A 12973-nucleotide genomic window follows, 5' to 3' on the forward strand; every position below is an offset into this window, starting at 1 on the left:
GCAGAAAGGAGTACAAAATTATGGGCAGAGTGATGCCATCACTCTCAGCCAGGCTGACTTCTGAGAAAGTGCCTACAGAGTAAAGTTACTCATATGTATTGCTTATACAGCTAAATATTTTCAGGAGCAGGGCTTATCAATAATGCAACAATCTCATTTCTTGGTCAAGCCATTTGATAGTTTTAAAAAGATTTTAAAAAATCATTATGGCTACTAAAACTTTACTTGCATCTACTCAATTTATTGTATTGGTCTTTTCCTGCATTAGTAGTGGGAGGCTAGATGAATGAAAGAATGCGGAAACAGTCTCTTTGGACAGCTATAAAGGAACAGAATAGAAGTTGCTGAGTAATTTCATGTTCTAAGAACCAGACCTGGAGTAAGAGCTGCAAAAAACAGATCCTTATTCTTAGATAGTGTTTCATTGACTGAGGTGAGCTTTGTACCACTTCATTAATTGGATGCAATAAAGAACTGCTTGCATGCCTCACTTTAGTTGTCACAAGCTATTCATAAAACATCATGATGTTCATAGAAGGAAGTCCATTCACAGCAACTGGGAACAAAATATCAGGTAGTCCTACCAATAACATTGATGGTCTTTTAAAGGAAATATGTTTGGAATTACTTTTGAGCACCATCAACAGATTTTTTCACAAGAATTAGTCCTCAGATTCTGAGTTATAGCCCTCGGCAGATATTACTTTTTCTTTTTTCAGAAGAATGCTGGGTTTTTTCCTGAAATATAAATGAGTTTTATAGCTCATTCTAAATTCAGCACGAAATAAGCTGTTTCAACATTTTTCTCAGTTCTTATTTAATCATCAGTAGGGCTCAAATGAAGGAAAAGTAAAGGGTTTTTTTGTTTATAATTCCTTTTTTGCTTCAACAGCAAAGCTCTATGCTGTGCGTTCCTCAGAGACTGTGAGGTTGTTGGAAGGTTGCTTATTCTTTGGCCATCAGGTTCACAGCCATGCTTCGTATTATTTTTACTTTTCTGAGCTTTGAGGCCAGATTACATCAACATGAAAAATTCCAAACTAGAATTTGCCTGTTTGAGGGTAAGTGTAGTAATATGTATGACGCCTTATCGTCAGTTTCCTAAATATTGTTAACTTCTCACTGACTACTGCAAATTGTCTCCTTCCTTCAGCTGCAGCAGCTTTTTGTCTTGAATGCTTGTGCTCGTAGGAGCTACACGCACAGATAGATCAGGTTGCTTGAGTTCACAGAAGGCTGGGGCTTTAAAAAACTTTGTTTACTGTCCTGGATTTAGATGTTAGACATCCCTTAGCATTCAGTGTTTCTGATGAATTATGATGATATTATTAAATTGTAATGATTTGATATTATTAAATTGTCATTATTATTACATTATTGCCATTATTACAATTTAATAATATTTATATTATTGTAATTTAAATTATGATGATACAATTTATCTCTCTCCTGTTTTTAATTAAGTTATTCTGGGTGTACTGTTAGAAGCCTTTAGATGCAGCATTAAAGTATGCTGCATGTTGGAAAATAGGTTCCCTCCCCTAAAACACTTTTCTGTCTTAAACTAAGCACTGTCATCTGGTCAAAAAAAATCACTTAAAATTGAATACATTTGATTTGAGTTTATAAAAGCACTTTTTACTAGGGCTGTCAATCTCAGTTAACAAGTGCTATTAACATGTTAATCATTGTTCAAGTTAATTTTTTTAACTCATTATTCGGTCATGTGGTTTTGGAGCCTGTGCTCAGGCTCTGCTCCACCGCTGTCCCTGCCACTTCTGGGTTGCCCTACAGGACAGTGGTGGCAGCTCAGAGGGCGACGGAGCAGCCCAGGTGTAGGCTCCAGGTGGCTGCAGTGGGGTGGGGGGGGGGCGGCATACACAGATGCGCAGCAAGTCTGTGAAGGGGAAGGGGTCTGGTGGGGCAGATCGTGGCCCCCATGGTAAGGGAGGGAGCGGTGAGTGGCACAGGGGCTGCGGTGAATGGAGTCCCGTGGCCAGGAGGGGTCATGGCATGGAGGTGCAGACTGCTCGTCCTGGGGTGTGGAGAGGGTCCCACTGCTGCATGCACCCTAGGGGAGGTATGGGGGGAGTATGTAACCTCTGGATTTGTGCATGGGGTGGAGATGGGCTGCTGGGGCTCTGCACTCTACTGCTGTTGCCTTGTGAGCTGTGTGATGCCATGTTGTACCTGCTGTCACTGGACAGGCAGGGCACAGCCAACACACAGGTCTTGAGGCAAGGGCAGTGGGGTGCAGAGCCCCAGCCTGCAGTGGGTCACAAGCGCTCAGAGGGCCTGCTTCTGCTAGCAGCAGCAGGGGCTGTGTACCATGATGGGGAGTGTGTGGCAGGTCCCCACAACCCCCCCCCCCCCACATATACTCTATACCCAACACACACATGCGCACACATGCAATATACAAGAGTAAGACTTCATTTTGAGCTATTATGCAATCAGCTGTATATACAGTACACAAACATAAATCCTGACAAATATTTTTTTGTAATTTACAATATGTTATAGTAGGTGTTTGACTTTTAGTATGTGATTTGGTTTTTTTTCTGGTTCTAAGATGGCAACCCTCCCCTCCCAAAAGGAGTACTTTTGGTGGCTAACGTCAGGGATTAGAGTCAGGACTTCTGGTCCCAAGATGGTGACCATGGGGCGCAGCACCTGTCAAGGGGTAGGGCCAACCTTGCAGCCCTTGACAGCTCACCAAAACTCATTAAGAGGCCCTCCAGCCAAAATAATTGCCTCTCCCTGTCTTAGATGGTGATGGTGAAGTTTTTGTTTCCCCAGAGCTCTGTTTTAATGAAAAACAAGTATATGCCTCACTCCAGCAAAATACAGAAGCAAAATTAAGCAAAAGTTTACACTGTTGTTAGATGGGTCCCATAGATGACAGGTTTTTTTTGAATCTTAGAATTGTTGTAGGAGTTCAGCATGATTAGTCTTTGAAACAGTTCTGGCATAGATCATTCTTTTTAATATCTGTATTTGGTGCAAATCACATTAACATGCCTTCAGAACAGTAGAAGATTTTTCTATAGTTCCTAACTGTGATGTTCTTTGTAAACATCCTTCCTTTCAGTCTCTCAAGGCCCATTCATCTTTAAACTCTAACTAGGTCCCCCATTTCTGCAGTAGACTTCCTGTCCGTCTGAATTTAATTTAGGTTTGTTTTTCATCTTTCTCATCTTTCTGTGCATTTTTCCTGTAGTCTCTTTGCTATGTTTCATCTTAGTTCTGTGCCACAGCCAAATAGCTCTAGTTCTTTGGAACAAAGAGGGCGAGCACTAGAAGTCAGTGTCATTCCTCTGTCTTTCTAGAGCCCCTGCTCTAGGGGTGAAAATTTGCTTTTATTATTCGATGTCCTTAAAAAAAAAATGAAATAAATTGTTTAGTTTAATTTCAAAGCATTGGCAGTGCTAGAAATTGTTTTGTATGCATGAGACTTTGCATGTGGTAAGCACTCCAAGGACTAATCCCTATTCAATAATCTACAAATCCAGTTGAAGTCCTACTTAATCTAGGTGCATGTTTGCATTAGGATAAATATGCCTGCTTGGAACTTTGTGTTTCATGCCTAGACTGCTCCCAGTATGCAAGCTAGCTCTTGAAGTGCTAGCTTGGGTAGCTTTGCTTTACACTGTAATGTAGATATATATTCCTGGTTTTAGGATGCAGAATAACAAGGCATAGCACTACCATTGGCTCCAAAACTTGCTTTGACAAGAGGGTTGGGTTAGAATAATTGATCTTTATGCATTTTGAATCAGAAGGAAAAATGAGTGTTTGGGCCCGGTAATAAGATAAAGGTGCAGTAGCAGATCCAGGCATGGGGCAGTGGATGGGGCTTTTCCCCCTACTTTGGCTGTGCTGTGCTTGCTCTGGGCTCACTGTCTTGCCAGCACAGGCTCCAGCTGGGGCTCTATGTGAGTAGGGAACTCTGAGCTCACCAGTTGATTAGGCAGGGGCTGTCCAGAGCCTCTGCTTTTGCATGGCTCCGGAGCCCAGGGCACGTATGCTGCTACTGTTCATCCTTCCCTTCCCTCCCCCTTCCTGCTGAATTCAGCAGCAGGGGAAGGGAGTGGACTCTCTGAGCTCCAAAGCTATACAAAAGTAGGGGCTCTAGAAAGACCTAATGCTGGGAATTCATGCGCGCTCCAGCCAAAGGAGAGCACTGCACCCCCTCTGGATCTGGCCATGGAAGGGTGTCCCCTTTGATACTAATTAACACACTTAGCAGTCTTCTCAGAAAAGCCCCAAATGTGTAATTGCTGAGATTTGCAGGTCAGAATCGACTTGAACAATGGAATTTGAACCAACAAAATAATCAGAACCCGATACTTAATTATTTTAATGTATATTTTCTACATTTTTCCCCCAGAGTCATACAATCCATGTACAAACTAATGGAGGCAAAATAATTGGTCTGGGAAGTCTTCAGGGAAATACAGATATTCATGCGATGGAGGAGAGTGTAAGTAAAGGAGGTTTTCTCTTCAAAAGTTTGTTAGAATTCTATTTCAAGCTGTCTGGTACAAAGTAGGTAAATGCAGAGGAATGCTTATGAACAGCAACTTGATCCCAGGCAGCTAATGGGAATGCATCACTGTTACCTTGTGTTCTCCCCATCTGTGCAATATAACTGGTCACCTATTTACTTATTTTTAGCTTGTCTCTTGAAACAGGCTTGAGAGCAGAACTTGTCTTGTGTGTGTGTGTGTAGTCTCCAGGTCAGTGGTTGTCAACCTTTTTAGGCTCAAGGCACCCCTTGGAAAATACCAGGTCTTAGTCTTCCCTCCTGCCCCGCCTTTTTGATAATGGAGAAGTAATGCAGCAATTTTTCTATAACAAAGAACTCAAAGACCACAAGTCAGAATGTTTTTCTAGCACTCTGGATTCTTATGTGAAATCTCTGGGTTTACCTTATGAATCATGTTTGCATGCCTAACAGTGTTAACTAGGGGTGCACTGATAAAGATTTTATTGGCTGATACTGATGGTTGATTATTAACCAGCCATATTGACTGATACAGATCCTCCGATAGTCAATTTACAAGAATGTAGCCCGGCAGCTAGGAGAGCAGCATCCAGCCGGTAAGTCTGTGGGGAGGAAGGAGCGTGGAGGTGCAGATGGAGGCTCCCACAGTCAGGGAGGTGCTCAGCCAGGGCTGTGGATGCCACCCTGGGGTGGAGCTCGAGGTGGAGCCATGGGCGCCTCATCTTCAGGAAGCGGAGAGGAGCAGGCATTTCTCTACCACTGTGTGCTCCCCCCTACACCCCCCGAGGAGGCATGGAGGGCATGTGCCCCCTGGATTTGTGCGTGGGGTGAGGGTAGGTCGCCTACTGCAGGCTTGGGGCTAGGGGCTACACTGGCCTCCTCCCAGTGAGGGGACTGGGCCAGGGCTGGGCTTGGGGTGGGTGGGGGCAGGCAGGTGGTGGTGGTGCTGGGAGGAAGAGCTAGGGGGAATTTTGGGGTGGCCCCGTGGCTGCCTCTCCCAGCACTGCCACCACCCACCCTGACCATAGTCCCGGTCCAGTCCCCCCCACTATGAAGAGGCCAGCGCAGTCCCTGGCCCTGAGTCCACAGCATGCAGCCCCCCTAAGCCCACATGAAAATCTGGGAGGGCACATGACCCCCATGCCTCCCCTGGGGGTATGCACAGCGGCTGGGAGCCAGCAGCCCCTCCTGTGTCACCAGACAAGCTGCCCACAGCTCCACCTTGCTCCTGGGGTCATATTCACCACCCTGGGTGAGCAGCACCTGCCCCTGCCCCGCTCCCTCCAACACTGGGGGCTTTGATCTGCCCCCCCATGCCCCTTCCCTTCCCCTGTCCCTTCCTTCCCACAGACTTAATGGCCAGACACTGCTCTCCAGGCTGCTGGGCTGCATTCCTGGCTGCATGCATGCTGTGGCTGTGGCTGTGTGCATGCATGTATGCAGCGTTTACTGATGACAGTGGCTACACCAGCCAAAAAAAAGCTCATTGCCAATGATGTTAATTTTCCTTTTATCGGTGGTGATCTGATATACCACCAATATGTTGGTGCACCTCTGGTGTTAGCATTATGTGGCATCCTGTGGTACCTGAAAGGCTCTCAAGGCACCCCAGATTGCTACAACCCCCTGGTTGAGAATCACTGCTCTGAGCTCTACTCCAATATGAATACCTTATTTACTTGAATCTAAGATGACGACTCTTCATTGTGAGTATATTTTTATATTGGATTTATTTTTAAAGCTTTTATGGTACTTGGCAGAATATGAAATGTTTGGTTAGCTAAGTAAGTGTTATACAAGATCCTAGCAGAACAGGTTAGCTAATGAGTCCCCCCCATGATATAGTTTGGATCCTTTTGCCAGTTAGTCTGTATCCTACATCCACCCATGAAATTATGTACCTAATGCTATGCAACCGAGTTTTAACAAAAAGCATATCCTAGGTTATAGGTAGGTAAGGTTCTTTGAGTAGATATGATATCTTTTATTAGATGAACTGAGTAGTTGGAAAAAAGTTCTTAGCAAGCTTTCGGGTGCAGTCACCCTTCTTCAGGCATAGGGAGTCTCTGCCCTATGTGTATATATAGATTCATAGATGCTAGGGTCGGAAGGGACCTCAATGAATCATCTAGTCTGACCCCCTGCCAGTGGGCAGTACAATGTAACAATGTAACTGTGAAATTATTAGGTATAATAATTGTTGTGCATAACCTAGGGGAGAGAGAAATTACACATGCACACACAAAAGTGTTTATATATTTCTGGGCAGTTCAATACAGTGTTGAATGAGGAGTCTCACATGGCTGTATAATTCTAGTCAAAAAGTGTGAGAAGAGTAAGGTTAATGCAAACCTGGTTTAAAGTAGAAATAGTTCATTTTTTTTCCCACCAGATGGCACCAAAAGGCAGGCTTCATGCAATGGTGCCTTGTTTGCTTTCTTTTATGATAAGGAGATATTTATCCATTCCTTGGTCCAGATGCTGGCCCATGCTTCAGCAGTGCAAAGAGACTGTAACTTCCCTAACTAAGCAGCTGAGATTTCCTTTGGTTCTGTTAACGCTGTGGATCCCCAGCCTGGCTTTTCAGCACGGAGTCTGCGGAGGAAAGGGTATGAGCAGATCTGCCCTGGTGCTTCCTTGGCTGGTGTAGTGGTTCCTTTGGGGCTAATTATTAGTTAGTTCTAAGGCTCCTGGCAGACTCGGCCTGGAGGAGCATGTCATCTTGGTGTGCCCCCTCACTCCTGCATGTTCCTCTCTAGAACTCACCTTTCTTAGATCCAGGAATTGGTCTGTTTATTTGTTCTTTTTTAATAAGATTGATCTTGGTATAGGGAATCTATATCAAAGCAGACTGTCTTGTTCTGCAATTTACCGGGTTAGCTCTTCTCATTTACATTGGCATAAATTTAAGTTTAATACAACTAAGGCATTTGTTATGATTTACTCCCTTACAGTAATGAGATTAGTCAACCAGATTTGCATTGGTTTTACTCTGAGCAGACTTGTGTATGGAGTTATGATTCTGACTCTGTATTGCCCTAGAAAAATCAGGTCCACTGCTGTTTTATTCGACACTTGTAAAATTAGCATGAGAGGCTGCCTAAAAATACCCTGACATAATTAAAGCCCCAGAGGAGGCGCGCCCAGGCCAGTGGTCAGTGAGGATCCAGTCAGGGAATTTCTGGAGGGACTGGATGTATTTAAATAAGCTGGTCTGGACAATCTCCACCCCAGAGTGCTGAGGGAATTAGCTGAGGTCATTGCAGGACCCCTGGCACAGCTTTACGAGCACTCGTGGTGTTCTGGTGTGGTACCAGAGGACTGGAAAAGGGCCAGTGTGGTTCCCATCTTCAAAAAAGGGAGGAAGGAGGACCCAGGAAACTGTAGGCCAGTTAGTTTTACCTTGATTATGGGGAAGCTTTTTGAGAGAATTATCCTGGCATATGTCCACAAGGGGCCAGCGGGGGAGCTTATGCTTAGGGACAACCAACGTGGGTTCGTTAGAGGCAGGTCCTGTCAGAGCAACCTGGTGGCCTTCTAGGACCAGGTCACAAAATCCTTAGATGCAGGGGTAGCAGTGGACGTAGTCTTTCTGGACTTTTGGAAAGCCTTCAATACTGTCTCTCACCCCGTTCTTATTAAAAAAACTGGGGGACTGTGGCATCTACACCTACACAGTCAAATGGGTCGCTAACTGGCTGGAAGGCTGCACCCAGAGAGTGGTGGTGGATGGGTCATTTTCAACCTGGGGGGAGGTGGGCAGTGGGGTTCCGCAGGGCTTAGTTCTTGGGTCTGCGCTGTTCAACATCTTCAGTGACTTGGACGAGGGGGTAAAAAGCACCCTGTTCAAATTTGCTGACGACACTAAAATGTGGGGGGATGTGGGTACACTAGATATGAGGAATAGGCTACAATCGGACCTAGACAGGTTAGAGGGGTGGATGGATGAGAACAGGATGGATTTCAACACTGACAAGTGCAAGGTGCTGCACCTGGGGAGGAAAAATCAGCAACATACCTACAGGCTGGGAAGATCCCTTCTCATCAGTAGAAGCAGAAAAGGATCTCGGAGTTGTTATTGATGCCAAGATGAACATCAGTGTGGGGACACAGTCAGGAAGGCCAACCATACCTTGCCATGCATCCACAGATGCATCTCAAGCAGGTCCAAGGAGGTGATACTCCCCCTCTATGTGACACTGGTCAGACCACAGCTGGAGTACTGCGTCCAGTTCTGGGCGCTGCACTTCAGGAGGGATATGGACAGCATGGAGAGGGTCCAGAGGAGGGCCACTTGCGTGATCAGGGGGCAGTGGGGCAGGCCCTATGAGGAGAGGCTAAGGGACCTGGACCTGTTCAGCCTCCACAAAAGAAGGCTGAGGGGGGATCTAGTGGCCTGTTACAAACTAGTCAGAGGGGACCAGCCTGCACTGGGGGAGTTCCTGTTCCCCCAAGCACTACCAGGAGTGACTAGGAACAGCAGTCACAAGCTGGCAGAGGGTAGATTCAGTTTAGACATCAGGAGGCACTACTTCACTGTCAGGGCGGCTAGGATCTGGAACCAGCTTCCAAGAGAAGTGGTGCTGGCTCCTACCCTGGGGGTCTTTAAGAAGAGGCTAGACAAACACCTTGCTGAGGTCGTTTAACCCCAGTACTTTTTTTCTGCCAAGGCAGGGGGTCAGACTTGATGATCTGCTCAGGTCCCTTCTGACCCTACAAATTATGAAACTATGAAAGCATATTAATGTTGGAAAGATGTTTTAAAATGTTAGCATATGTGTGCTTAAAATGTGTACCTAAAACAATAAAACATACAAATAAACTTAATACAACTTTTAATATTTGGCAACATATTTTTCCAAATGTACATTAACTTTATGGTGTTAAGAAAGATTACTGGGTCAGTGTATGCTTTCATAGCTGTGTAAATCCATAATAATTCGACTGAGGTCAGTCGTGGTGCTGTGGATTTGCATTAGCACTGAGAATAGAATTTGGCTTGTAATGTCTATCTTCCAAGCTAAATTTCTTATTGCAATAGTTAGTTAGACAGCCAGTTTTTAGAGTGTGATACTTACCTTTTGTCAATTGCAGCTTGTGTTAGTAATTAGGGTGCATTACATCTACCATGTGTGCTAGTATGAGACCTTTGTTCCATTAGTTACAATCTTTATTATGTATTTAAGGGTCTGTCAGCATTTCCATTGTCAAGGAATTATAGAAGTGCTCTGTAATTTCTTAGGGACTGAAATGGGATGTCCAAGATTTCAACCAGAGAGGGAACTGCTTTCTAAAAAAAAATTAAAGAAAAATAATAGTGAAGGGTTAAATGAGAGAAAGCAAAATTAGAATGCTTTGTTCTTTTTCATTTTTTAACTGCAATTTACCTTACCAACTGTCATGAAAACGTATCCAAGCACAAAATCTATTAGTTTCTATTTAGCATGATGATTACAAATTAATAATATTCTACTTGCCCTGTAAAGAACAGAAATGATCCTGGACACACGGACAGTTTTAGAGTTGAAGTAATGCACACTTATGGGAGAAAAGGAATTCCTGAGACATATATATACACAGATTGACTGGCAAAAGCGTCCAAACTATACCATGGGGGAACTCATTAGCTGATCTGCCCTGCTAAGGTCTTGTATAATACTTACTTCACTAACCAAACATCTCATATTCTCCCAAACAGCCATAAATGCTAAAAAAAAAAACCAGAGAAAGATGTATCCACTCAGTGAAAAGCCCTCTTATTTTGCCCTTTTTCTCCTGTTATTTAGGCCATGTCCTAAACTTAGGGCAAGTCACATCTCTCAATGCTGTTCTTCTGGCCTCTCTGTGCATTCAGGAAAGCAGCTCTGCAGCAGTGTATATTTGGGCTGCATCCGCTCTTCGTGTTACATTCTTAACATGTTGCTGCCTCTATTTTCAGCTCCACTGATGGTAGCAGAAGGGCTATACGTGTAATTTCATAGACATTAGGGCTGGAAGGGACCTCGGAAGATCATCAAGTCCAGCCCCCTGCCCAAAGGGCAGGAAGTCAGCTGGGGTCATAGGATCCCAGCAAGATAAGCATCCAATTTACTCTTGAAGGTGTTCAATGTAGGCGCTTGAACCACCTCCGCTGGCAGACTGTTCCAGACCTTGGGGGCTCGGACAGTAAAGAAATTCTTCCTTAAGTCCAGCCTGAAACGGTCTTGCAGGAGTTTGTGACCATTCGACCTCATCATCTCTTGGGGCACTCTGGTGAACAAACGTTCCCCTAGATACTGATGGTCACCCCTGATAAACCTATCGGTGGCCACCAGATCACCCCTGAGCCTGCGCTTTTCCAGGCTAGAGAGCCCCGTGGCTCTCAGCCTGCCGTCATAAGGCCTGTTTTCCTGACCTCTGATCATGCGTGTGGCTCTTCTCTGGACTCTCTCGAGCAATGTGATGAAGCTTTTCAAAGCAGTTAGATAGTCAGCCTCTCTGCTTTCAGTGGGAACTGAAGATCTAACTGGGAGTTGGGCTTTTTGGAAACCCCTTAACTTAAAAAAACATGTGGACTCTGGAGCACAGTTCTGAGGGGAATGTTTGACTATGTACAACTTCTACAGCTGTGGAATTGCTGAATGCCTGTCACCCTGACTGTGACAGAGTAGGCTGACTTGAAATGAAAACATATAGAGGCATAGAGAAATACAGTGGGAGGGGAACTCCAGAAGTTTAGGCCAGCCCACTGGCTGAGACGGGATTCTCTCTATCCGCACCATGCTATAGAGATCCATTGTCTAATCTCTTAGCAAAACTGTACAGTCAACCCTAACACAAAACCCAAGACATAACAACCTAACCTGCCACAGAGGGACAGCCAGCATCCTGCTGCTGCAAAGGTAGATAATATAAGCTCCAGAGGTTCCAGGAAGAGGGCCACTATAAAGGAAGGGAAACCCCCCACAGTCCATACCAGTCTGCCTGTGGGGTAAAAATCTTTTCTAACTTGAAATATGGCAATCAGTCTGACTCTGAGTGGAGGGTAAGACCTTCTAGCCAGGAGCCTCTGGGTTTTAGTTCCAGCAGAAACATAGACCCAGCTCAGTCGAAATCCCCAAGCTTGGCTGCAACCAATACCCAATGGTTCTGAGGAAGATTTAAAAAAACACCAAAAAAACCAAAACCAAAATAAATAACTGAGACATGGCGCAGTAGGGGGAGTGGGGAGGCAGGGGAGCTGGCAAAGAAATAGCCATAGAAGAACATAGGCCTATGCCTGTCTCTGACCAGTGGCTCTCCATCCTCTTCTCAGACACCTCCAATGATGGAGGTTCTACTGCTCCCCGTGGCTGTCTGCTCCTCTGCTTCACTGTTCTAACACTGAAGAAGCTTTTCCTGATATCCAGTACAAACCTACTTTGCTGTAATTTCAAGCCTTCGATCCATGTCCTCTCTGCAGCACAAGAGAAAATGTGTTTTCCCTATTTTTATTGCAACCCTTCAGGTATTTGAAGACTGCTGTCATGTCTCCTTTTAAGTGCCTAGCTTTTCAACCTCTCCTATGACTTGCTTTCCAAGTTCTTTATCATTGTTGTCACCTGCTTCTGGACCTTCTCTTTTTCAAAACATGAAACCCAAAACTGCACACAATACTCTAGATGAGGCTTAAGCAGTGCCAAGAAGCACTGTCACCTCCCATGTCTTGTACCTAATGCTTCTGTTGATGCATCCCAAAACCATATTCATTCTGTGTAGCTGTATCACACTGTAGACTCATACTGAGTCTGTGATCTACTAAGACTCCCACTTCCTTCTCCATAGTGCTGCCATCCAGCCAGGTGTCACTGATTTTGTATTTGTAGTTTATGATTTTTTTTCCTGAATTGTAATGCATTGCATTTCTCAGTACTGAACTTCATCCTGTTAGCACCAGCCCAGCTTTCCAATCTCTTAAGATCCTTCTGAATACCGGTCCCATCCTCCAGTATATAACTAATTAATAAATACATTAAACAGCACCAGGGCAGACCCCTGTGAAAATCCACTCAAAACCTTGTGCCATCGTGATATGGATCCATTTATAATAACCCTGTGCTTGTGGCAATTTAGTCAGTTGTCCATCTACCTTATAGTACTTTTATTCAGCCCACATTTCTTTAAATTGTTTATAAGAAGGTCATGTAGGACCTTGTTAAAAGCCTTTCTCAAGTCCAGATGCATGTTGTCTGAGGCATTCCCTATTCACCCAGGTAGTTACTTTGTCAAAGAAGGAGATCAGATTTGTTTTGACAGTCTGTTTTGCGTATACCCATGCTGGCTGCTTGTGATCAGTCTTTCCTCCTCCAGATGTTTACAAATGTTTTAAAGAAGGGCACTGTGTTGGTCCTTTTTCAGTCCTCTGGTACCTTGCCCATCTTGCACAACTTCATGAATATCATTGTCAAGGACTCCAAGATCTCCTGTGTGAGTTCCTTCAGTACCCTG

The 12973-nt window shown here is 44.6% G+C and overlaps 1 protein-coding gene across 5 annotated transcripts in view; it reads left to right on the top strand.

Moving 5' to 3' along the window:
• The window catches only part of FAM185A (family with sequence similarity 185 member A), a 71744-nt gene that overhangs the window by 7715 nt on the left and 51056 nt on the right, over nucleotides 1–12973 (top strand). For 4 of the 5 annotated variants that reach the window (XR_016441724.1, XM_090041952.1, XM_090041950.1 and 1 more), the window contains exon 3: nucleotides 4391–4483. The exons of the other annotated variant lie outside the window; for it this stretch is intronic. Coding sequence is in view for 3 of the 4 variants with exons in the window: in XM_090041952.1 (XP_089898078.1) it covers nucleotides 4391–4483 (93 nt within the window). In the remaining variant the exon portion in view is untranslated. The remainder of the gene's footprint in view (nucleotides 1–4390; nucleotides 4484–12973) is intronic. 5 annotated transcript variants of the gene reach the window in all.

The sequence above is a fragment of the Crocodylus siamensis genome, chromosome 4, assembly GCF_052110815.1.
Source record: "Crocodylus siamensis isolate JL-2025a chromosome 4, ASM5211081v1, whole genome shotgun sequence".
Lineage (NCBI taxonomy): Eukaryota > Metazoa > Chordata > Crocodylia > Crocodylidae > Crocodylus > Crocodylus siamensis.